At 32.8% G+C, this 26,723-nt stretch overlaps 1 protein-coding gene across 34 annotated transcripts in view; it reads left to right on the top strand.

Moving 5' to 3' along the window:
• Positions 1-26,723, top strand: part of LOC130897056 (zinc finger protein OZF-like) — a 287,205-nt gene that overhangs the window by 88,905 nt on the left and 171,577 nt on the right. The window contains exons 5-6 of one of the 34 annotated variants that reach the window (XM_057805607.1): positions 15,032-15,921; positions 18,197-18,293. The exons of 25 other annotated variants lie outside the window; for them this stretch is intronic. In XM_057805607.1, the coding sequence (XP_057661590.1) occupies positions 15,032-15,921; positions 18,197-18,228 (922 nt within the window). In that variant the 3' untranslated portion in view covers positions 18,229-18,293. Of the gene's footprint in view, positions 1-2,513; positions 5,092-5,583; positions 9,548-12,184; positions 14,637-15,031; positions 20,236-21,106; positions 23,549-25,307; positions 26,278-26,723 lie in introns of those variants that run through there. 8 more of the 34 variants (XM_057805616.1, XM_057805610.1, XM_057805609.1 and 5 more) reach the window with 8 other exon arrangements.

Raw genomic sequence — 26,723 nt, 5'->3', positions numbered from 1 at the left:
TTATTACTGCGTTTTATAATTAGTTCCACTAAAATGGTTGATATCAGATTTATTTATTCCTTTTTATATCTTCCTACATGAAATTGGAAATTCTGATTTAAGAAGCAGAAGTGTGACTTGAGTTTTTGTGATTTTTCCTTTTCCAAGATTGAACCTGGTCCTATGTTATTCAACATAAAAATAGATGACGCCATGATATGAAGATGACTATCTCGACTGAAAAAACCATTTGCGTAACAACATGAAAAGAGATGTATATCGAAACCAGGTCAAATAAGGGCGTGGGGTCAAAAAATCCGTAAATTTTTAGACAACCTGGCAAGTAAAGTAACCGTGGACTGAGAATTTTGTTAATTGTTTCTCGTAATTTGACAGTTGTGAAATTTTCCAAGTATAAACATTACAACTTCGTTGGAAGTTTACCTCAAAGTGTGGAAAATCTGGTAAATAATTTTATGTTTTATGAACAAAATCAATATCTGAAGAAATCGTTTCCGCTTATTCACTTTGTAAGAATGGGAATAACCAGACAACAATTTACTATATCTGTCGGCGTGTTGAGACAGGTATTTCGATCGAAAGAAAGTCAGGATAGAAAAAAAAAATGCCAAAAATAGGAGAGAACTTTTTGTTGAAGCTGCTTACGGCAAACTAGGTATCAGCTTGCGAAAATTAGGTAGAAATCATGGTTAAAATCTTGTCGTCAACATTACTAGAAATATCGTTTTTCAAAGTCGAAATCTTCTTGTCCATTTTAATAGAAATTGACGAGATTAAAGACACGTCTTTGGATCGAATCCGTCACTTACCAATACCATTTTGAACCTTTCTACTAGTTCACTCTTTTTACCGGATATTTCCAACACACGATTTTCATTTCCGTCACTTTCAGGTTATCAAGTCTCTTCCTAAAGTTTTTGTCACCGTTCATTTACAATAGCCCACACCTGACACCAATATAATGTTTTTCTTATTTATTTATAATGGTGTGGTGAATTTATAAACACTGTCTTTCACGTACGTACTTGATTTATTTAAACACTAACACTACACTTAACTAATTTAATCAAATTCACCCGTTGGTTTTCTATTTCGCCCCATTCACTATGATTGTTTAGTATAAATTTACTCCGCTGTACAAACTCATTTATATACCCAAAAATTCTAGAAAGTAAACAAACAAAAAAAAAAAAGAAATTAGATCAAAAACTTTAAAAAGCTTTCGCCAAATTTTAGACTTAAACCGGACAGGGCTAGGGTTCGTAACATAATAATTTTAGTGGAACTATTTTGAAAAAAAAAATCGTAGAACGTATTATGTACTCTAGTTTGTTTTCTGTTTTAGGTTCATAAGCGAGTCGATAAGGGAACAATTTACCCTAAAAATTTAGTCCACAAAGAACTTTTAAAGAAAAATTTAATAAATATGAGATGCGAAATTTGTGGGCGCGGTTTCATCACTGAAAGAGTTTATAGAATTCACATGAAATCCGCCCATGATGTTATTATTTTAGAATAAAAATGACATCAGTATATATACGTACACTCCATTAAATTAAATCATGAAACAAATCAAAATGGAACATAGTGAGAACTGAAACGGATACTATTACTTTATCGGGTGCATTTTTATTTTGATTTTAGAATATTTAGTTGTAGTTTAGCTGGGAAACCCGATGGCGATTAGCCCACCGCTTCTATGATTCTTTGGTACAACTAATTTTCAACGAGAATATATATTTCTTCGGGTGAATTTTACTTTAAGGGCAGTTTCTTATTATAATAAAGTTTAAATTTATCTTCTTTACTTGACATAGCTTCTGTTCCATTTTATAATTGAAAAATATCGGGTTTCAAAAGTTAATTATATTTCTTAATAGTTTTTAGTAAGGTTATGTTAATTTTTTTTCAAATAAACGTTCTCTATAAAAAGTGTTTCTATGGCAAATGACATAAATACGACTGATACCAAACTTGTTTGTTAAATGAATCACTGTACGAGTTTTTGGAATTCCATTCCCTGTAAAGAAAGAGCATAAAGCATAACTGATACTACTTCAGTTGGGTATGGTTGAGTTTTACATTTTGTATGATTTTTCACTTATTCGCTATTTCCTCGATGATCTTATGAATGGTGAGTAATTTCTTTATTTGTTCGTGACATACTACGTCAAAAAATTGGGCAATCAGAATACTTTTTATCAAGAAAAACCATAAACCCAAATACTTTTTCGAGAGAAAAAAAGACATTTTATAATTCGACTATTAAAGTTTTAAGATATTAAAAAACTAAATAGGATGAGAAATCGTTTTGCTTACAGACTTGACAAAAAAAATGCATATAATTTACTTGTTTTATGTCATTAATTACCTTGTACACACAAATTTCAATTCGTGGCTTTTTTTCTTACATAAAACCTCCAGATTGTATCGCATTCTATTAAAAAATCATCAAGAGTTTTAATTAATTAAGTGGAATTTCTTATTTTTCCATTTATTTTCATTTGTTTTAGGGTTGTATTTAGTCAAGCAGTGAAAGAGCGTCAAAAAAAAGTTGTCGTTAGATCTTATCAATGCGTCATAGCTAAAATTAGTTCCGAAGAATACGATTCGTTTATCGTGGAACCGATAAAATTGGAAATTCCATTGATATGCACAATTTGTAACACCTCGTTTACCAATAACATCGATTACGGCTTTCATTCCGTACAACATAATCTTCTTTATGAATGCCATTTGTGTAAAGTATATAGTAATAAAAATAAAACTGTATTCGAAAAGCATCTAAGAGGACATGATGGCGTTACGAAATTTAAATGTCCAATATGCGAGAAACCGTTCAAAGCTCTAAAAGATGCATATGAGCACAAACTCACTCATGAAAATATAGAAACATTCAACTGTAATTTATGCAGTAGACGGTTTTTGTCTTTATCTTTGTTAAATAATCATACAAGTTTTGATGACTGTACAAACGTTGGGAATAATAAAACCGATAAATTCAATTGTAAACTATGTAATAAACAATATAGAAACGCTTCTGGTATATCATATCATAATTTTCGAAAGCACAAACACTTAATTGACACAGATATCTTCATCTTTTGCGAAATCTGCGGCGTCGATTTTCCGAATAAAAGTAAATTAGAACGGCACTTGAATACACACTCTGCCCAAAAATCATTCACATGTGAATTGTGTTCTAAATCCTTCACACAAGCCAGCTCCCTCAATCGACATATGTATACGCATACGGGGGAAAAGCGATATACATGCAATTACTGCGGGAAAAAGTTTCGTTTCCATTCGGCATATGATTATCATACGAAAGTCCATAAGGGAGAAAGGCGATACACGTGTTCGCTGTGCGAAAAAAAATTTATTTCCATGGGAAATTTGAAACAACATATGAAACAGTTTCATAAAGGTGCAAATCAATAAAAAAATTCCATTAACAAATCACGTAATTGAAATAAACAATTTCAATATCTTAATAACCAATATAACAGATGGAATGGAAAGTTTGTAGGATGCCATTTTCATAGTATCATTTGTTTTTAGCTCCAAAATACGCATCAGTTTCTTTTTAGGCGCCACATTTCTGTCTTCTTGAGCTTTTGTAACAGGAGATCAAATCTAGAAATAATGTTGGATGGAGAAGCAATTCGTAACCCACCTCATGCAAGTTTGTATGGTACATTGTCTTGACAAAACGGCACTTTCTTCTTCTTCTTCTTCGAATAGGGTCGTTTTTACACTATTTCGTCCTCCAAACGCTACATAATTGTCACTGTCATGGTAGACCAAACGGCTCACTGTCGATTAGACACCGGTGTACAACGATAGAGCCACGTACTATCCATTTCACATATCGACACGAAAATTCGGGTTCGAACGAGCTTTAAACATTGCTCAGAATCATCAATTCATTGTTGTTTTTGGTCTATTTAATCTAGCAAGGAACTTACTTCGAACAGAGCATTTGCAAACACAAGCAATCATCCACTTTGTGACCAACACGTTCCTTTGATGTCGTCTTGAATGTCTCAGCTTCACTTTACAGCTAACCGTCAACATTTTTGGACTTTTCTGATGTTTTCGAACAACTTTTGTTCACTGCTTTCGTCAACCTCGGCGCTCATTTCGCCTCATATAAACTTACGAAACCACTCTCCTTAACGGCCTTGCCAATGTTCCATCGACACACGAAATTCCTTTTTATCCATTTTTTAACACTAACAAAAGTTGCTTTACTTAAAATCCTAAACTAATAGTACGATACTTGTCAAATTTATATACGTGTTTTTTTTTGAGGTTAAGTTTAATTGAAAATTATACGAATAACGCCTACGAACTTTTCAGTCCACCCAATACCTCCACAAATGTCAAAGAAACATCACGATAAAATCTAGTGATGGAGTGTAGTGGTAAGGAGAACCGTCTTGAATGGGGTAAAGTGAAAATGATACGAACTTAGCAGTTATAAAGAAGTGAAGTAAAGTCTTAATTACTCACCTTTAAATTTCTTCAAAATAACACGCAAAAGAAAATTATATTTTTCTTTACATGTATTATTAAACGAAGCGCAAATTGTTTACTATAAGTCTCAGTTAGAGATTTGATTGATCATTTTCCACCCATATTCAATTGTTTGCAGGATCATCGTGCGGTGTATATTACATGGAAAGGATAACGCTTACGTCTTATGTCGACTGCGGTGATTAATGTAAATAAATACTCACCCCAATCGGGAATACAGGGTGGAAAATGGTCTCTATTTGATACTTATAGTGAACAACTCGTGCTTTGTTTAATTATACGGATTGCGTTTTATATTTATGTACATAAATTCTTAAGTGTACAATAACTACCTTTTAGATGTTTAATAATATTATTAATGGTTTGTATTAACCTTGTCATTTGCGTAGGTTCAACTTAGTTCATATTGGCTATTCATGACCTTCGGGGCTAATAACCACTACAAAGTATCAAAATGATATTTTAAGGTTGATATCCTCAAATAATCATTTTATTTTACAAATATGCTATTCGATGTTAAATTTGACTAAAAATAAATGTTTGTGTTACTCTTAAAATCTCATTTTATTTCCTGATATTCTTATGGAACATTAAATTACGTATTAATGGAAATAGAGGAGGAAATAAATATTTGGAAGTTCTTGAAAATCAAATTATTTCCACAAAACTTTCACTTACTTTTTGGAAATTTGATTAGAGCAAGACGTTCGTTCTGCTATTAATGAACGCGAGAGTCGTAATTATTTAATAAATAAATTTAATAATAAAATTATGTGCAACCGAGTGGGACGGCTTCTCAAGTTAGTTTCGGCGCTCTTGAGAATATAAAAATAAAGTTTTTACAAATGTAAAATGAAGGAATGGTAGGTGATACAACTACAGTATCAAATTTAGTGTGAAAAAAAGTTTTTCCAACAGTTTTCTGTTCAGCGTAATCAGAAGAACTGAGTTATACGCCGTTTCTAGGTTATAAAAAACAGTTTCAACAAAGTGACAATAATAATTTTCAAGTTGTAGGCTACCTGGTAATGTTAATTGTTTTAGGTTTATTTCTTTGCCAGCAGTAAAAAAAATTCCAATACTGGTATCGAAAGTAGGATACGGCAATAAAGGCGTCCAGGCACAAATGTCTCCGGAAGAATATAATTCTTGTTTAGTTAAACCAATCCAACTTGAAATTCCTTTAATATGTAGGATTTGCGATACTACATGTACCAACAATATTGACTACGGATTTCATTCCATAAAACATAATAATTTATATGTGTGTCATATGTGCGAAGGATATAGTCATGAAAATAAGAGTGTTTTTGAAAAGCATGTAAGAGAACACGAAGGCATTACGAAATTCAAGTGTCCCATATGCGAGAAACCTTTTCAAACTTTGAGAGTGGCCTTCGAGCACCGATTTATACACGAAAATAAAAAACCGTTCGTATGCGATATTTGTAATAGGGAATTCTACGCATCATACTCGTTGAAGAAACATAAAAAGCAAGATCATCACGAATCTCCTATTTACCAAAAAAAAGATAAATTGTACTGTAAATTATGTAACAAGCATTACAGAAACTCTTCCGGTATGTCTTATCATAATTTCCGGAAGCACAAAGACTTATTTTGTACGAATCCGGTACTTTGCGAAATTTGTGGTTTGGACTTTCCTAATGACAGCAATTTGAAGCGACACATGAACAAGCACACCACAAATAAACTGTTTTCTTGTGAAATTTGCTCAAAATCATTTACTCATTCTCATACGTTAAATACGCATAAATTAGTACAACATACCGGAGCTAAACGTTATAGATGCGAGTACTGCGGCAAAAAGTTTCCTTTCCACACAGCATATGATTATCATTTGAAATTACATACGGGGGAAAAACCGCATGGGTGTCTCATTTGCGAGAAAAAGTTCATTTCTATGGGAAATTTAAGACTTCACATGAAACATTTTCATAAATGTACCACATAAAAAGTTGTAATATATTCTTTTATTATTATTTCAATAGTTTTTGACATATATCGTAATAATTCTGATCGTTACTATGTTAGAGGTGATTGGAAAAGGTCAAAATTTCTTGACTTCATAATAGTTAATACTTTGCCTTAGTTTACACACCGTTTTGCTTCTCGATGTTCGTGTGAATGGCAGACAGATGGCGTTGGCATTATCAAATTTGTATGACGTTTATGAAGTACCAACTTTCAAAAAACAATATGTGGAATTTTGTTTAGCGCCTATTTTCAAGGATGCTTCCGTTTTGGCATTTTTATACTATTGGCAACACATGATAAATTTTGTGAAAATATTCCGATATATACAGGAAAAAAACATGTTTGAAGCATGTATACCAGCGTATAGAACAACGTTGGACCTTTTTTAACACGTTGTTATTAGTTTCATCTGTATATTTGTAATTGACTTGATTCGCCAGATTTAGATTCATAAATTTTATTTTTCTATTCTTTGCATAAAAGGAAGATACAGCGAACTACGTTAGAGCGCAGTCCCAGACTTACAAAATCGAGATGCAACCAGCAACACATCTGTTCATATTAAAGAAAGGTTTAAAATAGCAAATCGAACTTGAAAAAAAAACAAAAAATAGAATACGGATCAAACACGCTTTTATCATCAGTAATTTTAATCTAATACCAAGTTTTTCAAACTATAATTTATTTTGAAGGACTCTTGTGGAGGATAGAGTGGTAGAACGGACTCAATCTGTAGCCAAATACTCAAGATTTTGATAATCAGTATTAACTGAGAAGCTGAAATTATCAGATTTTCAAATTCCATACGCGGTTTTTTTTCATTAGTTAAAAATCTCAAAATAAAATTGTCATCATATTCGGCATGAAAGTAGTAAATACCTCAAGAATCAAAAGTTATACGGTGTACTTTTAACCTCGGGGTGAATGCCACCTCTTCTCGGGGGTGCAAAGTAACCCCAAAGTTCAATATCTTCAAGATAAAATTTGACTAAAAAAAATTTTTTTAAATAATAACTGAAAAATTATGCATTTTATGAAAGAATCATTTGTTGTTAATTTATTTTCATACTTGCAATATTTACGGAAAAATACTTCACTTCACACTTGAAAAAATTACGAGACATTTGTAGGTTAAACAACGAGATATCGGTCAATTTTTGAAGAAAATTTGTAAAAGCTAAAAAGTCTTCAAAGTTACTATCTTATCACCGGAGATAGATTTAAACATCTCTTGAGATTTTTTCGTACTAATATTTCCAATACGATCTCATTATACAGGGTGTCTCTATATTCAACCGACAACGCTCTATCACTGAGATTTGTTTATGACTTTTGGTTAGAGGCAAATTTCTACAACACCGTTCATTTTAGCTCCATAGTTATTAGTTTTTTAAATAAAAATAATTAGGCAATTCAAAACAAAATTAAAGAAAGAATTTGCTCCAGTTGTGTAAAAAATAGGGGGATGAAAATGACAACTAACCCTGACAGGGCGTTACAGATTAAATATTTCCAAAGTTTGTTTATGTCAAAATATTACTTTATTAAGGAGCATATTGGTCATCAAATTTGAAAAAAAAATTTAAAGGCGTTCTTGATTTATGGCAAGTTTTTCATTTAAAAGTTTGACACTCTATAACTCGGCAACTAGGCCCCGTAAGGGTTCGTATTCCTATATCAAATATGAAAAATTATTTTTTCTTTACACCTTGTACGTTGAAGAAGGTAGAATTCACAACCAATTGTCAATCATAACTAAAATTATTCGATTAAGGAAGACAACGATTTCTCTATTCTCCGAGGTACCAGCTCGGTTTTGCGCATTCTCAAACATGCGCAGTATAGTTAAAGTGTCTCGAACGAGAGAGAAAATTAATATTGTGTGAAACGTGTGATTTTTAATAATTTTTATAAACTTGTGGCTGAAATATGAATAGTAAGGACGCGAATAAATATTTACGTAATTGCTTAGATTTCCCGATTTTGTTTTCAAACTGATATATTTGCATGTAAATTGGGTACAAATTGAAATCTCGACTGTCCATTAACGTTCATTGTTTCAGATTAATGGAAGCAATAGACAAATATGCGAAACAAATATCAAAAAGAAGATTCGGTAATAAAGATATCCAAGCACAATTGTCTCAAGAGGAATACGATTTATATTTGAAGAAACCAATTAAATTAGAAAATCCTCTAATATGTCAAATTTGTAATTCTTCATATACAAATAACATCGACTTCGGATTCCATTCTATAAAACACAAACTTTTATATGAATGTCATATATGTGAAGGATACAGTCATCAAGATGAAATTGTTTTCGAAAAGCATATAAGAGAACACGAAGGCGTAACGAGATTTCAATGTCCCATATGCGAAAAACCGTTTCAAACTTTAAAAGGAGCCCACGAACATAGATTAAAACACGAAAATAAAAAATCATTCGAATGCGATTTATGTCAAAAACAATACTACTCTTCTTATTTATTAAAAGAGCATAAGAAGGAAGAACATTATGAAACTCTAGCCGATCAAAAAGAAGAACAATTATATTGTAAATTATGTGACAAACATTATAGGAACCGTTCCGGTATGTCTTATCATAATTTTCGACATCACAGAAACTCTACGAGTAGAGCTCCCGTGCTTTGCGAAATTTGTGGTTTGGATTTTCCCAATAGGAGTAAATTGAAAAGTCATATGAATAAACATACCGTTGAGAAACCGTTTACCTGCGAATATTGTTCAAAAACTTTCACTCATTCTTCTACGTTAAATGTACATAAATCGGTGAAACATACGGGAACGAAACGATACACTTGTAGCTTCTGCGGAAAACAATTTCCTTTTCATGCCGCGTATAATTATCATTTGAAATTACATACTGGAGAAAAACCGCATGGGTGTCTCATTTGCGAAAAGAAATTCGTTTCACTAGGAAATTTACGACTACACATGAAACATTTTCACAAATGTACTACATAAAAAATAATTATAATTCAAGATTATAAAGTCTTATTTGTTCATCTCCAATTATACCAATATCAATATTACCATCAGATATGTTCGTTTTGACAAAAATAAATATCAGAATTGGTAATTTTTAATCGCAAATATTCAGTACAGGTAAGTACTTAAACTAATTAAATAATTATATTATAAAAAAGAAGCTTCACATAGAAACTGTTAATCCAGAAGTGTCACGATCGAAAAGTGGTAATTTCGTAAATTTTTTGCTGGAAATACATCGCTCAAGTAAAGGGATCAAACTACTGATCCATCCTCACAAATGATCTGTATTCTTTGAGGCTTTCAGTTCTGAGTTTACTCAACATATTACAGTTTAATATCTTTAGCATATGGTAACAGATCTATTTGAATATAGGGTTGGGTAACAACTTCAATCTAAAATTCCACCAAAGCTAGTAATTGTTGTGAGATACTAGTTTACGAAAAATTTTTGCCAGTAATATAAAAATTTGAATTAATTAAGTTATATAAAAAAATAAGTAAAAACTGATACTAAGTAATTTCTTATTACATATTCGGTAAAGATTTAGATTCACTTCTGGAATATTAATTATAAAATCTCGTCCACGTATCGAAACGATAAGTTCCATATTGGTGGACTGAGTGAATTTCGATCATTCTTCTGATGAATTTTACGAAATGCTAATAAAAACAAAAATGTATTGAAAAAAATAAGCAGTTCCCCGAAGTACTATTGGAACAAGGAAAAAGAAACTACACAACAATCAGGACATTCAAGTGAAAATGTTAATTGTCACTGGTATACTTGTTGGATAGAACAGACTATTTAATTGTAGTGAATTTATTTTATTTTAGGAAAAAAAATTTGGAAGTGGACGTTATGAAGTTTTGTAAATACCCTGTTTTATGTTTTGATTCAATAATTTCATAAACATGTTTTGCAAAAACGTGATTAACTATACTGCGTTATGCCAGTATTGAACATATTTTACTAAAGGCTTTGAAATTCAAATGCAAAATAAATGTTGGAATTTCCGGTACACTCGAGTTATTTCCTGTACCCTACACCTTAACTGCAAAAATAACCAGACTGCCCCGTTTTTGAACAAAATTTGTATGGCCTCTTTCACTGGTACTACTCGTGTTTATCAATGCAAATCTGCATTACATTATACAGACTATAAAACTTTTTCTAAATAAAAAACGCTAGTAAATATGCAATAATTAATTGCAACAATTACTCTATTCAAGCTACTACAATTGTCTCAAAGGAAAGTTCACATTTAAAAAAACAATTTTAAGAAAATTGTTTCACTTTATTGATAAAATGTTTGTTATATATTGAAATACATTACTTAAGAATTTGTTTCTTTAAAAATAACATCGTCTAAATGTAAACCATTCCGTTAATTGGATCATGAAAGTCGTTTTATTGGAATAAACTTCAGATTTGACGTAACCCTAGAGAAAAAAGTCCGTAGGTGCTAAATCGGAACTATGTGAAGGACTAGAGCTCTATCAGACAGTGAAGCTACACCGTCTTGCTGATTCCATATTCTTTGATTATAACCATTAAAGTTTTGCACTCCAGGCAGAAAGAAATCGTGTAACACCTGGACTTAACGTTCTGTATTTACTATAATAGAGCGTCAGAGCTCATACGGTCACTTCAGGGGTTTTTGATGTTTATGTTTTGGATTGGTTGCGCTACAATATGTTGATAAATGTTGGAAAGCGCTTAATCATCTAGTTAAACTTGTGACAAGCATCCGAGTGCTACAACTTTTGCACCAACTGTATTTTGTGAGGATGCAAACTAAAATCTTTGTTTAAAAACTGAAATAATGATGATCTATGCACGTTTAAAGCAACAGCAAGCTTCCGGATAGACAAGTCAGGCTCGTCACGAACAAACCGAGTAACAAGTTTTTGACCTTTCCAGAAGGATGCCTGTATTTTGGTTTATCTAGTGTTGATCTAATCTCTTCTAACTTTCGACCCAATTTCCAATCAGTCGAGCTTCTGACGCATTATTTAAGTGACATACTTCTCCGGCCATTCCGAATAACTGTGTTCACGCAATAAACAATACAAAGGTAAACTTTTTTTTGAGATACCAAGACTGCTTTGAACGTCTCTATTCACCAGTTGAGTACTTAAAGAAAATAAGTCGGTTAGTTGCTAAGGTGGATGGTATCAGTAAGTTATTTAATGCAGTAAACTGTTTCCATTAGGATCACTATGATTTATGTTTCGAAATATATGCGGCAGTAATTTTATTATTAATTAGTAAAAATGCATAAAACTAATACAAAAAACTATTGTTGATAATTTCACCAACACGATCCTTTTTCTTGACAAAATAATTCTTGGTCGCGTGATTTTTGCACATAAGTTTCCAGGTTGACTGATTCTTCGAATATCATTTACATAAAAATATTTTATGCACACAATGACATTATTAATAATGAATATCAATTAAATTACATAATTTTCGAATTTATAAAAGATACATGATGCCTTTGGGTAACGTTAGTCATCAATGGGATTGAAAATGTCTCTGGCAATTTAGAGAATATAGAGATTATAACTTATAACTTTATTCTACTTGAGTCTAGTAGAGCGATTAACAAAATTAGTCAATTTGTTTTAGGATTGCTTTCGAACTAGCTGTGAATATAGCATCGACAAGAAGAAATAGTAATAAGGGCATTCTCGCGAAAATTTCCCCAGAGGAATACGATTCTTTAGTAGTCGATCCAATAAAATTAGAAAATCCGTTGACATGTAAAATTTGCAACCGTTTTTTCACCAATAACATCGACTTTGGTATTCATTCTGCGTATCATAAAGAGAAACATCTATATCAGTGTCATTTGTGTGAGAGTTTTAGTCATAGAGATAAGACTGTATTCGAAATTCACATAAGGAATCACGAGGGGATCAAAAAATTTAAATGTCCTGCATGCGAAAAACAGTTTAATTATTTAAGGGAAGCGTTCGAGCACCGATATCAGCATGAAAATAAGAAACCATTCAAATGCGACATATGCGGTAAACAATACTTTGCTTCGGCTACGTTAAGGAAGCACAAAAATTCGTATCATTACGGAAGTCTCACTGGACGCACCCCAGATAAATTCATTTGTAAATTATGTAATAAATCTTATAAAGGCTATGCCGGTTTATGTTACCATAATTTTAGAAACCACAAAGATTTACTCGAAACAATACCTTTAATATGCGAAATTTGTGGAGTTGACTTTCCTAATAATAGTGGTTTGAGGAAGCACATGGACAAGCACAGGGAACCGAAAACTTTTAGTTGCGATGAGTGTCCTAAAAGGTTTTCTCATGCCAGTACTCTCAATCAACATAAATTGGTCCAACATACTGGGGTGAAGCCTTATAAATGTAGTTACTGTAGTAAAACATTTCCTTTTCCCTCGTCGTATAATTATCATCTCAAATTACACACAGGTGAAAAACCGCATGGGTGTTTACTCTGCGAAAAGAAATTTCTATCCAAAGGAAATCTAAAACGTCATATGGATAATTTCCATAAACTGTCTAAATAGAAGATAATTACTTAATTTATTTATTTCTATAATCAAGTTGTCATCAACATACTAGGGTTGTCTGGGGAGTTTAATCTTTTTAAACCTTCAAAATACTAGTTGCTGTATTGTTCTTCAATATAGTCGTTTACGTATGATATAACGTCCTCGTATGAGGAAAATTTTTGTCCTGCACGTGAAACTTTAATGTTGAGAAACAGAAAATAGTCGCTGATGGGCAGATCTAGTTTGGTAGTCAACCATTTTGAAGTGCAATTCGTGAATATTAGCCATGGCGATTACTGTGTGAGAAGGAACGTTGTCCTAATGAAAAAGCACTTTATTTTTTTTTTAAAATCCGGTCTTTTCTTGTAATTTCTTTCCTAATCTGTTCAAGAAATACCGCGTGATACTTTCCTGTCATTATTTTACGCGAACCCAATCCGATGACTATTTCGAAAAACTGTCGCCAACACTTTTCTGACCTAATCTTCCTCGGAGTTGGCTGTCCCTCTGCAATTCATTGTCTTAAATGTTTATTCGTTTTAGGACGCAAAAAGATACGTTTTGTTTAAACTGCGTCAATAAGTCCTGGAACATGATTATTTGCTTTTGGTTGAAAGTAAGCAAACACGACACATAGCTTACACATACATAAGTCTTCAGTAAGTATGTTGCAAATGCTTTCTTTTGATATGAAGATGGCATCTACCTCTCTAACCTCAATCCAATGGTCATCCAGTTAGACTTTTATCGCTAGTTTTTGACAGAATCGGTTTCGTTTTAAATAAGCCGCCCAATATTTTTCCGTAGTAAATAATGATTTAGTCTTCTTACACAGTGTTCAACTTATTTTTTACAAAGGTGTACTAAGTAATATTAGAAAGCAATTTTTTTCTGTTTTTTCTTTCGGTAGTCAAAATAGTTTTATATTTTTTGTTTTATGATGTTAAGAGGACTCCGTGGTTACTTTTTAGATCTATTTTAGTGAAACTAGTACAGCTGCAAATGAGTATCTTTTCAGTTTTGTAGCAAGTAAGCTTTCAAGCAAATTCAAAACACTTTTTTTGGATATTAGTTTTCACTGTTGCGTTCATGTTTACCAAACATGGGTACTTTTCAAGTTTGGAAAGTAATAATCCATTAATCGATCTTCACAACCGCGCAACGTAAAAACCAAGCTTCCGGATGATGTGATAATATTGATAGGTGCTGATATTTTCAGGCTCAGTCGGTAAACTTTTCAAACAACCTTAGTATGTAGAAAACTATAAACGACAATATAATGGAGAGATTTCCAGCGTGGAAAAATTCAAAAGTCCATTTTTATCTTAAAAACTATAAAGGATTCCAAGGAATTCGTCTTTATTTATCATCATTATACTTATTTGTCACTATTCCAATACTTTCCAATGAATATTCATTTGAAAAGTGAAAATGGATTTTGTAACTTTTTCACCCAGTATATAAATATTGTTATAAAAAGATTTTCGCAAAATATGTTGATATTAACCATATAAATAAAATACAAACATTAAAAAAGTTAAATTTCTTCTTTTAATTACAAATTCGTAAAAATCCGACCTTTGAAATGTTAGTCATCACGATTATTTCTATCGAGTTGACAGTAATTTTGATTTGTATGTTTTATATTTTGTAATGTGTGTTCCATACACTAAGGAACTCGTTATGAGGCGAAAAAACAGTTAATTGATCAATAGAATCGAGCTTCTCTTAACGAAAAACGCACTCTAACTGAATCGCAATCAATAATTAACGACATCGATGTGATCCGTGGTTTTCTTCTTGTTTTGATGAGGCAAAACCTGCAAAAACTGGTCCATGTTGATGTTAATCAAACTATTTGATAGAGACAAAGTTAAGAAAAAACTACATTTTTTACTAGAATTATGTTTTGCTAGTTCTAAAATTGTCTGTTTCAGGTTTTCTACAACACAAGGCGACGATAAATGTTGGACGAAAGTATCGAAACAGAAAAATGATAATAGGGGTATGCTTGCTATCATATCTCAAGAAGAGTACGAATCATGTTTAGTTAAACCAAAAATATTGAAAAACCCAGTAGTATGTAAGCTTTGTAATGCTTGGTATACCAGCAACATCGACTTAGGTTACCACTCCGCTAATCATGATGCAAATGGATATTATAACTGTCATTTGTGCGAAAACTACACTATAAAAAATAAAAGTTTATTCGAAAGTCACATACGAGACCATGAAGGCATTAGAAAATACAAATGTCCTGTGTGCGAAAAACAGTTCGTACATCTAAAAATGGCATACGAGCACCAATTCTACCACGGAGGTCGAAAACTATTTGAATGCGATATTTGCGCAAAACAATTCGTTTTTTCTTCTTCGCTACACAACCATAAGAACTTCAAACATCACAAAATTCTCACCGGACAAAAACAAGACAAATTTGATTGTAAATTATGTAACAAACATTATAGAAGTTATGACGGTATATCTTACCATAACTTCCGACACCACAAAGACTTATACGATTTCAATTCTATACTCTGCGAAATATGCGGAGTGGATTTCCCTTCAGAATATCGATTAAGAAGACATATGAATAAGCATACTGGAGATAAACCGTTCTCGTGTGATTTGTGCTCAAAATCGTTTACACAAGTTGGTACACTTAATCAGCATAAATCGGTACAACATGCTGGAACTAAACGATACACCTGCTCCGATTGTGGTAAAAAATTTCCCTTCCGCGGCGCCTATAGCTATCACCTGAAATTACATACAGGTGAAAAACCGCACAGTTGTTTGATATGCGAAAAAAGATTCGTTTCAATGGGTAATTTACGACTTCACATGAAAAACTTTCATAAACTTGAATCAAATAATTAACGCAGTTCTACAAAATATTAAGCTATTTATGAGCATAAATCAAATATACAACCTCATACAATAAAGTTTGGTGAATAAAGTTAAAATAATTGATCTGGCAACACTGGGGAAATTATCTATTACACTTACTATTAATAGCAAATAGATAAATATATACAATCTAAATATATTATAAGAGAATTAGACACCGCAAGTTCCCATAATGAGTCCAACATTGTTTATTGAAACCTCAAATATTATTTTGGAAAATATAAAAACAAGAATTTACGCCGACGACCTAGTTGTTTTCTTAACAGGTACAAATTTGACAATGAATAATTTTCCCCAAGATTTTCTTTCAGACCTGGAGATCTGGAGTTCGCAAACAGGTGTCCGTTTCTCAGCATGCTATTTGTTGAGAAAAATTAACACCTCGAACCCTAATCTTATACTACATGGCCAAATTATGAAAATTCTAGCATTCGAAAAAGTCTTGGGTATTGCATTTAAACATCCATAATCTTGTCTTGGTGTGCCAACAGAGATTGAATGTTTTGAAGGTGCTAACTCATCAGAAATGGGGGGCTCAGGGACTAACTGTAATGTTGCTATAAATCTCTTATCAAATAAGTATTAGACCGTAGTATATTACTCGACAAAAAAACCGTCATCGATCAACTCGAGACAATCCAAAAGTTCGCTTTCAAGATTATACTTGAAGCTCTCAGAACTACACCAGTGAAAAGTTTACGAAAAACGGAAGTCCCCAATATTGGTTTATGGTAGAATTAGATCGTTCTATCAATAAATTGACTTCTGCCCATAATATAAAATAACGGTTGGTAAAGAGTCCAAATTCGCGACTGGAAAGTTATCAAAAATACCAAAAGATGTCTCTAAATCGGTGGTAAGCGTGAGAAAAACTGTCGTAATTGATTCGCATAAACTCCTTTATAAACTTCCATCCTACACAAGCTTACTCTCAGCAGAACTCTTTGCTATATATCTAGCCTTCACACGTAGGAACCTAATTCGACACCAAAACAATTTACCCATTCTTAGAGACTTCTTCAACCCCTCCACTATATTATATAAACATTTCATTCAAACTTTCGGTTCATCACTTTAAGAAAATTATCTACTTTGCCAAAGAACGAACAGCAGAATTGTTGGTTATGTATAAAGCCCTCACATATATCAACCTAAGTCGCCACTAAAACAATTTCTTTTTGTTATTTTCACGACTCATCACGACACTCAACAAAATGTAACAGAATTTTGAAGGACAGTTCTAAAAGAACATTTACAGGATCCCAACGGTGCATAGTTATGGAATGAAGGTTAATGTAACGTTTTCCGTATTTATTTACATTCGTGGGATGAATTAATACACTTAACTCATAATAATTTACTTATAAATATCAGTTAAATAATTTCTGCGATTACTTTTACTAATTCATCGTTTTCACTACGATTAATTATTTAAAACCTTTTAACTGAGATTACACGAATCGTTTATATACCTAAATGAAATTCTATTCAGTTCTAGAACAAGAAGAAATAAGTAAATAGACTTTTTTAGAAGAAATACTGTAAATAAACCGCCTGCTACTAAAAAAAATATGTACGAATTAACGAGTTCCGCCGTTAATAAAATTTTTAAAATTCCATAGTATCTAGACAGGGCCGGCCTAGGGAACTATTTAGCGAACTTGTTCGTAACAATAATTTGTTTATATCTATATACATACATATATCTATTCACATAAGTTTATTGTCGGAGGTTGTATGATTATATTTGAATATACCTGTTCACATACATCCTTGTAAGTATATAATATAAGAGAATTTGAGACACAAAGTTAACTTTGAAATTTATACTTTATGTATCGACAAATCGACAAATTTATTCAATAATTTCATAAAAAATGTCGTACACATTTGAAATAAGTCGTCGAGTAGCTGAAGCTTAGTGTTGTTACTTAATATTTCGAAAAGATTCTTACTGATGAAGATTAACAATTAATGAAGCTTATTTGAAAATTATCGGATAATCATAGTAATTACTACAATAAATTTTTGTGTTACCAATAATTGAATTTTTTTAACATAATTAAATTTATATTTGTTATTTTACCTTAATAAATATCTAAAATTTTTGGTATTTCTACCTAATTTTGATTCTGACGACTCTGACATATGATTTAATAGATTATCTACCCTTAACTTGTATTTTATTTTAGAGAGTTGGCTCACGTTAAAGTGGAATTATTAGAAGACGAAGTAACAAATCTCCATTCGTGCGACGAGTGCGGAAAAATATTTATAAGCAGAAAGAAATTGAAGAAACATCAGATATCGCATAGCGAAAACCGTCCCCATTCGTGTACGATTTGTAAAAAAACATTCCGCAGAAAATATGAAGTTACAAGTCATATGAATACGCACAACGGCAATACATATAATTGTGAAATTTGTTCCAAAGTAATGAAATCCAAAGGTTCGTTGAAAATCCATATGAAAAGACATCTAAAAGAATTCATAGCGAAATGCGAAATATGCGGACAAGGTTTCGTAACCAATCAAGAATATCAATTCCATATAGGTTCCAAACACGGCAACGCTACGTATATTTGTTATATCTGTGGTCGGAGCTGCTACGACAAAGCCACATTACAAGGCCACGTACAAAGTCACAAATCAGATTATGGCTCAAATCCTAATATCAAATGTGACGTGTGTCAAAAAACTTTCCTCCGAGATCGATACCTACGACAGCATTATCAACGCGTACACAAAGATGGCGGTCAAACTTTTGTATGCGATCACTGCGGTAAAAAAGTGAATTCGAAACGTAGCCTTAGAGATCACCTTTTAATCCACCAAGGTTTGAAACCTATCAAATGTAAAGAGTGCGGTAAAGGCTTCGCTTTAAGAACAACGCTCAAGTTGCATATGCGTACGCATACTGGACAGAAACCTTATGAGTGTCCGGATTGTGGGAAATCGTTTACCCAAAGAACACCCTTGACGATTCATATGAGGTATCACAGTGGCGAACGTCCATATAATTGTACTATTTGCAATACGGGTTTTGTTAGTAAAGGAGCACTCACTATACATCAAAAAAATAGACATAGAACTGCTTGAACGTAGTGGTATGTACCAAACTAGCTGCAAGGTTTGAATTTGCTACGATTCACTCAGTACCAAATATGTTCATAGCCACCATTATAATTAAATTGATCTCATGATGCTTAAAGTTAGCGAATCTAATTATCTACATTCGTCATGTAAATTCGTCCAAGGAGTTTTATATATATACCACAAATCAGAAATAAACAATTTCTTGACAATTTGCTTTCATTTATTGCTATTTCTACCTCTGAACGAACTGAATCATACTGAAAAATGTTGGTGTCAGTTATTGAAAATTAACGTGGAAGAAATTTGATTGTTTGCGAAAACTTTACGTTTCCCACAAGGTCTTAAAAAGTGGAGAAACTAAATATGTAAAGCAACGCTTTACATATTTATTCGTTCCTTATTCTTCTTTGAATCCGTTTGCCTAATTCGTAAGGTTCTCCAATTTCAGACAGATCGTTGCACGGCCACGGTCAGAATTAGTTGAGGACTCAATATTTTACAATGCAAAAAAATGCACAATCACTTGCCAATCAAATCGATATCATCTTTTCCCGCATTCCGCAATAATTTGAAGGCATATTTAGTAGAAAGTGCCTAGTCTTCGATTCTATTCTAATAATAATTCCGGACATGCTGCATACTGGTTTGATTTTTGCTATGGACTCAAATACTAATTATTATGCTGCACTAGTTTTTTGTTTGTAAGATAGTAAGATAACTATGAAACATGCTTATACCTGGCATTAACGTAGGTTTGTTTTGATGTTGAAGCATGGTTATGAAAGAAATTCTGGCTTAGAAACACTTTTGGGCTGACTTATTTGAATCTAAAGAGGACTGTTTAGTTGTTTATTTAATGTCTTACAAACCAGAAAGTGAACTTTTGGATGAATTTTGTGAGTATTTGTTAGTCGACACATATTGTCGAAAACGCAAACTTTTCTCCTAACCAATTTACAAATAGAGATTAAATAAACCCTTAAATCCCGGCGACCAATTTACATGTCGAATTAGTTTAACAGATTAAAAAGTTTACTACCGCTCGTTTCATAAGATTACGTCAAAATATTTCTGGATTTGTAAAACGTTGATGGATTAACTTGATGTGATTGTAATATAATTTTGTTGATATTAACGAGGTTTTTATATAAATTCTTCACATAATAATAAAAGTTAAATCTATTGAAATTTATTTACTTCTATTAACCCTAAATAAATCCAAAGATAATTTTCTGGCTAATTTCCTATTTAGATGTGTACAAATAGTTTTTGAACCAAATTAAAATTGTTTATTTGACAACAACGATGAAATTTGTGAAAGTATAAATAAATTTTAAATACAATTGGAATTGTTAAAACCTGCTCAAGATCTAGTTGTTCGATTAAACATTTCTTCACAAAAAATTCATCCATCTCGACAAATAAAGACCAAACGGGAAAGACCATTTTTCAGATTTCATTTGCCACTAGCAGAAACGTGAAAAATTATAGCAGTAGTAGAAAATCAACGTTTAAAATAAAAAAATCATGAAAGTAAGTGGAAAATACGATGATAATCCAGTTGCTTCGAGGATCATCGATGATACGACACATTCCGACGCTCCAATTATTTCTTCTGTTTTGAATTAACATTTTTTACTTGTGACTCAGTGTTTGTGCACTTATTCGTACGTTACAAAGAAACTAAGAATTCAAAGTCATGAAAGTAATAAAGATTAAATAATTTTTTGTATTCCAATCATCAATAGAGGATTAAAATTACTTTCAGGACTTAATATTCGATTTCAATTCCTTGCGAAAAATAGAAATTACTTTTAATTTTTCTGAAATTCTTGTAAAAGAACCGAACTATAAAATCATCAAAAACATTTTTTGAAGTTAGTCCTTTTAGATGTTTCGCCATTTTTTTCAGCCAAAGTAAAAGTCCATGTAATTGTATGGTCTAAGAGAGTGAACAATTGATAAATAATTGATAAAATAGCCCTTAACCTTTTTTCTTATTTTAGAGAATCATCTCACGTCAAAGTAGAATTATTAGAAGATGAAATAACAAATCTCCAGTCGTGCGATATATGCGGCAAAATATTTGAGAGTAAGAAGAAATTGAGAAAACATCAAATATCTCATAGCCAAAACCGTCCTTATCCGTGTACGATTTGTAAAAAAACATTCCGAAGAAAACACGAAGTTACTAATCACATGAATACCCACAACGGCAATACATATAATTGTGAAATTTGTTCTAAAGTACTAAAATCAAAAGGTTCATTGAGTGTACACATAAAAAGGCATTTGAAAGAATTCATAGCGAAGTGTGAAGTGTGCGGACAAGGTTTCGTAACCAATCAAGAGTACCAGTATCATATAGGTTCGAAACACGGTAATGCTACGTACATATGTAATATCTGCGGCCGAAGTTGCTATGATAAAGCAGCGTTACAAGGCCACTTACAACGACATAAAACAGACTACGTCACTAATTCTAACATTAAATGTGACATTTGTCACAAAACTTTCCTTCAAGAACGATATTTGAGGCAGCACTACCATCGAAAACATAAAGATGGCGGTCAAGCTTTCGTGTGCGATCATTGCGGTAAGAAAGTGAATTCGAAACGTAGTCTCCGAGATCATCTATTAATACACCAAGGTTTGAAACCTATTGAATGTAAAGAGTGCGGTAAAAGTTTTGCTTTAAGAACAACGCTCAAGCTGCACATGCGTACGCATACTGGAGATAGACCTTATGAATGTCCGGATTGTGGGAAATCGTTTACTCAAAGAACACCTTTGACAGTTCATATGAGATACCATAGTGGCGAACGTCCATATAATTGTACTATTTGCAATACGGGTTTTGTTAGTAAAGGAGCCCTCACTATACATCAAAAAAACAAACATAGTACTGCTTGATTCATTTATTGTTATGGAATTGAGAAATTGATAATTTTTTTACGAAGGCAGTTCAAATATAATCGAGACAAACGCTCTGGTAAATTAATTTATTATAGAATATAATCACAAAAATGTACAGTTGTTCTAGGCTATTCATGTTACACATTTTTGGAGAATTGGAGAATCGGAGAATTCTTTAGACAACTCTGACACCAAACTCCTCTACCTCGTCGTCGGTGATGACTTTTTCACCTCCGAAGGTTTCTTTCAGAAGACCAAATATATGTTAGAGGCAGAGTGATAAATCCGGACTGTAGGGAGGATGTTCTGGTATCTCCAATCCTAGTTATGATATTGTATCGAGCATGAAACGCTTGGTATGACGGTGCGTGTTATTCTGAAGAAAAATCGTACTTTGCGCTGGAATGCTTCTCCGTTTCAAGCGAGAAGCAGGTTTCACGTGTCTTTCCAGGAAGTTAGATAAGTATGCAGCATTTATTGAACGTTGTGTGTGCAGGAAGTCAACGTATAGCACTCCCCGTAACGTCGGTTCCAGAATACAATAGACATAAAATCTTATCAGTGGCCATGGTTGTTTTCCTCTTTGACTGGTGCCTCTCCCTCTTTCTTCCTCCAATCTTTAGACGACACTTTGCTTTCGTCCTCCCTTCGTATTGCTTGGAATGGATTTTTGCTCCAAGTTCAACAGTTTGGGAATCCATGGTGTCGTTATTTCGCGATATTGAAGGTGTTCGTAGATAATAGACTTTACAATACCAATCCTAATGCTGAGTTGAGTCAAAATTTTTCGAATATTTAAGCTACGGTCCTCTAAACTTTCTGAATGATCACGCTACTTCACTAAACCCATTTTGTTATTTTCTTTTTGTTTCGGCGCCCATTCTCGACAGTATCGCGGCCATCTTTCTTTGAACGCTTTGGTCCATTCAAATACAGCAGCGATTTTTGTTTTGTTTCGACGTTCCTTCTAGACGATTTCGCGGCGATCTTTGAACGCTTTGGTCCATTTAAATTCAGCAGCGATTTTTGTTTTGTTTCGACGCTCCTTCTCGACGATTTCGCGGTGATCCTTGAACGCTTTGGTCCATTTAAATACAGCAGCGATTTTTGTTTTGTTTCGACGTTCCTTCTAAACGATTTCGCGGCCAACTTTGAACGCTTTGGTCCATTTAAATACAGCATACCTACTAAGGCACTTGATATTTGATTTCGTGAACACTGAAAATAGAACATCTTCAATGCCTTCTCACACCAAAAATCAAATGACAATACGTTGCGCAAAGGCGGACGGTACTCGACGAAAACTATGCCATACCGTTAGTAAAGGGCCCAGCTAACAGTGTTTTCTCGATCATATTTGAACCGCTTTCGTATAAGAAACATTATACATTATTATATAGAAGACAGAACTGAGTAAGGTTATGGATATTTTGCTGTTATTTATACCAAATTTTTTTCTATTATTTTGTAATCATACTAAAATTTTCCTTATCTAATTATCAAAATAAAGACTAATTTTTGTTTTTTGTTAATTGTTGCTATTTTATATTTTAACCTTAAGGTTTCCTACAGATTCTTTCAGGAATGGTATTCAGTATGAGTTAACACAATTATTATTAAGTTGGACGTCACAAGCTTTATATCGAATCCAAATTTTAAAATTAGGAACAGTTGAAACCGTTTATCAATTATATATTATTAATATGATAATTTTATTATTTCAAAATGTGTTTTGGTTAAATAAGGCATGCTTCCTCATGACCTCAAAGTCTATCGACGTAATCTTCCGTTATTACAATTTCTATCTTTTCCTTTTCGGTTTTGTTCAAGAAGCTGCCTCAATTTTTCTGTCTGATACTCAAACAGGCGCCTATCACGACGCTGCACCTTTAGAAAAGTATTTTAAGTAGTTCTAAAACAAAGTAATACCCAATCTTCCTTCACGAATATCAAAATCAACGATGTACGGTTTAGTAAAAATTTTAACATCACCTCCATATCACCCAGATCTTAATCCAATTGAGCAGATCTCGATACAAAAAACGCGAGTAAAAACAAAAATAGAAACTAATATTGAAAAATTCGTCATCATTTTAAGAGTAGTGCGTCGGAATAGAACTTTTCTGATGATAAATAAGCAGATACTGAGGATCTCTAATCTCCTATAATTATTTTTGTTGTTTTCCTGCAATCCTTTACAATATTTAAAAAATTTTTGTCCTGACTATGGATCTACAAGTCACACAGAGCTTTTTATAAACAATAATAAATATTTGAAACCCATTGCTATAAACATCATTTTCAAAAATATCCAATATTACTGGTTTTATCCACATATTGACAACGCTGTAAGTCATTATCAAGCGTTAGAACCCTTGTAGACGTCCGTTTTTTTTTCACCGGACAATGGACAGTGTTTTTTGCCGGATTCGCGGTGGTTTATGATTTATAATGTCCGGTGCATGCACACACATCCATTATAAATCATACACCACCTCGATTCCGGCAAAAAACACGGTCCGATGTACGGTGAAAAAAACGGACGACTACAAGCGCTCTTAATGTTTGGGTAAATTCTATTATTCTAACCGAATACGCTCTTTTTGTGGACTGAACGCTCTGCTTTGTAAGGAGTATTAGTACGGAAGCCAGGTGAAAATTAAAGATAATTGGTGATATGCATCAGAGAATTATGTAATAAAACCGAGTGAACGTCAGCCGCGGCTCTCACGCACGACAAATAAAAAGACTTTCAGTTAATTCTACCCAGTTGAAAATTTCTAAGCTTATTGTTAATATTTAAAATGTGATATATAAATAAAATCAGCTAGCAGTGAATCGAGGAAAACCTGGTAAGCTAATGCAATAGATTCTTCCGCTCAACTCCTCCTCTTCATAGAAGCTATCATCGATAAAATTGTTATTTGAGAGAAAATCACTGAAAATATATTAGGATAGTTACAGCCGACGTTCACTATACAATTTTCTGATGCATTCTACTGATAATCTCTTAATAGGAGCTTGGTCGTGTATTTCTGTTGCTGGCTCTCGGACTATATTCTACTGTACATGGTACCATTGAAAAAAATATGTTGATAGATATTTTAAAGTACGTCTCGTATACTTCTATCATTTTATACATAAGTATTCAATAAAAACACCTTTTTCTTTGTAAAAATTCGTAAATGAAATATTAGTTTATAAAAACATGGTGTATGAAGCGAATTAAGTTAAAAAATTCTTTGTACATAAATATTTTTGTGGAAAAAATACTCACGACTCACTTTTCAGGTCGAAAACCAAATCAAGGAAGAAACGTTCAAAATCAAAATTATCGCAAGATGTAGTTGTAAAAGAAGAAAATTCGGAAGAAAATCATTTGAAATTCGCCTGTGAACTGTGTGACGAAAAAATCGGTTCGAGTATATTTTTCGCAATGCATTCTGCTAAGCATTCCCTCGATCAAAAATACCACTGCCACTATTGCAACCACAAAAGTTCCAAAGTCAAAGGTATAGTGAAGCACATGAAGTTCCATGGAAACATGGGCAAGGAATATCAATGTGAACTTTGTATGGCGACATTTCCAGAATGCATTCAAGCCATAGAACATAAAAATTTCCATTCTGGCGAAATGCCATATCGGTGCGACGTGTGCGAGAAACATTTCATGTTTTCATGGCTGCTATTCACCCATAGAAGATTGTTCCATCCTAATATCATAGATCCCGCTTCTCTAGTTTGCGATATTTGTAATATGTCATTCGGTACTAGATCGGGATTAAGAAAACACCATTTTCGTAAGCACAATAAATGTCCGATGGTACCACCATTATGCGAAATATGCGGCAAAAGCTTAGCAAACAACGAAACCCTGAAGTTTCACAAACGAACACATACCGGAGAGAAGCCACACACGTGTACAACATGCGGAAAAAGTTTCAGGAAAAAAGGATTATTAGTGGAACACGAACGCACACATACCGGAGAAAAACCTTTTGTTTGTCCTTATTGTCAAAAAGCGTTTTCTCAAAGAGCCCCGCTCAAAATCCATCAGAGAATACACACCGGAGAAAGGCCTTATGTTTGTAGGTTATGTGGAAAGGGTTGTATTTGTAAAAGTGTTTTAGATGCTCATATGAGGAGCTGCCGGGGAATTATTCTAGAATAAATTGCATTTCCTTTCATTTATTTAATGAAAATAAAATAAGTATCATTTATTGTTATTGCCGAAATAAATAATTTTAAAAAACAGCAAAAATTGTCTATGATTAGTATGCAATTATTATTGTATAGATACCATAATATGATTATTGTCGGATTGTGGTAATAAAACACCAAAGTTTTAACATTCCAAGCTATGTATTCATCATGAAGGACTGAAAAATGAATGTTTTCGAATTGAGGAAATCGCGTAGTAATACAGAGTGAAATTGGATTACTACAATCTACTTTTTATAAAACCATAATATTTAAAGATTCTGTAGAGACTCGGCGCTCTGAAAAGCACGAAAGCATATCAAGGGTAGCCGGCTCTCTGAGCTTCCTCACGTTGAAAAATATCAAATGGAATGTATAAAGCAAACTATTGTTAAAAATATTCACATGGATTGACCGTTGTTGAAACAAAAATCTCAATCGAAATTGGGATTCCGAAACTTTTCAGTCAGTAATGACTGGTTAGAGAGTTTGAAAAAACGTTATGAA

The sequence above is a fragment of the Diorhabda carinulata genome, chromosome 8 (assembly GCF_026250575.1).
Source record: "Diorhabda carinulata isolate Delta chromosome 8, icDioCari1.1, whole genome shotgun sequence".
Taxonomy (NCBI): domain Eukaryota; kingdom Metazoa; phylum Arthropoda; class Insecta; order Coleoptera; family Chrysomelidae; genus Diorhabda; species Diorhabda carinulata.
Note: the sequence above shows the minus strand (reverse complement) of the source record. Positions and strands in the feature narration are given on the sequence as shown.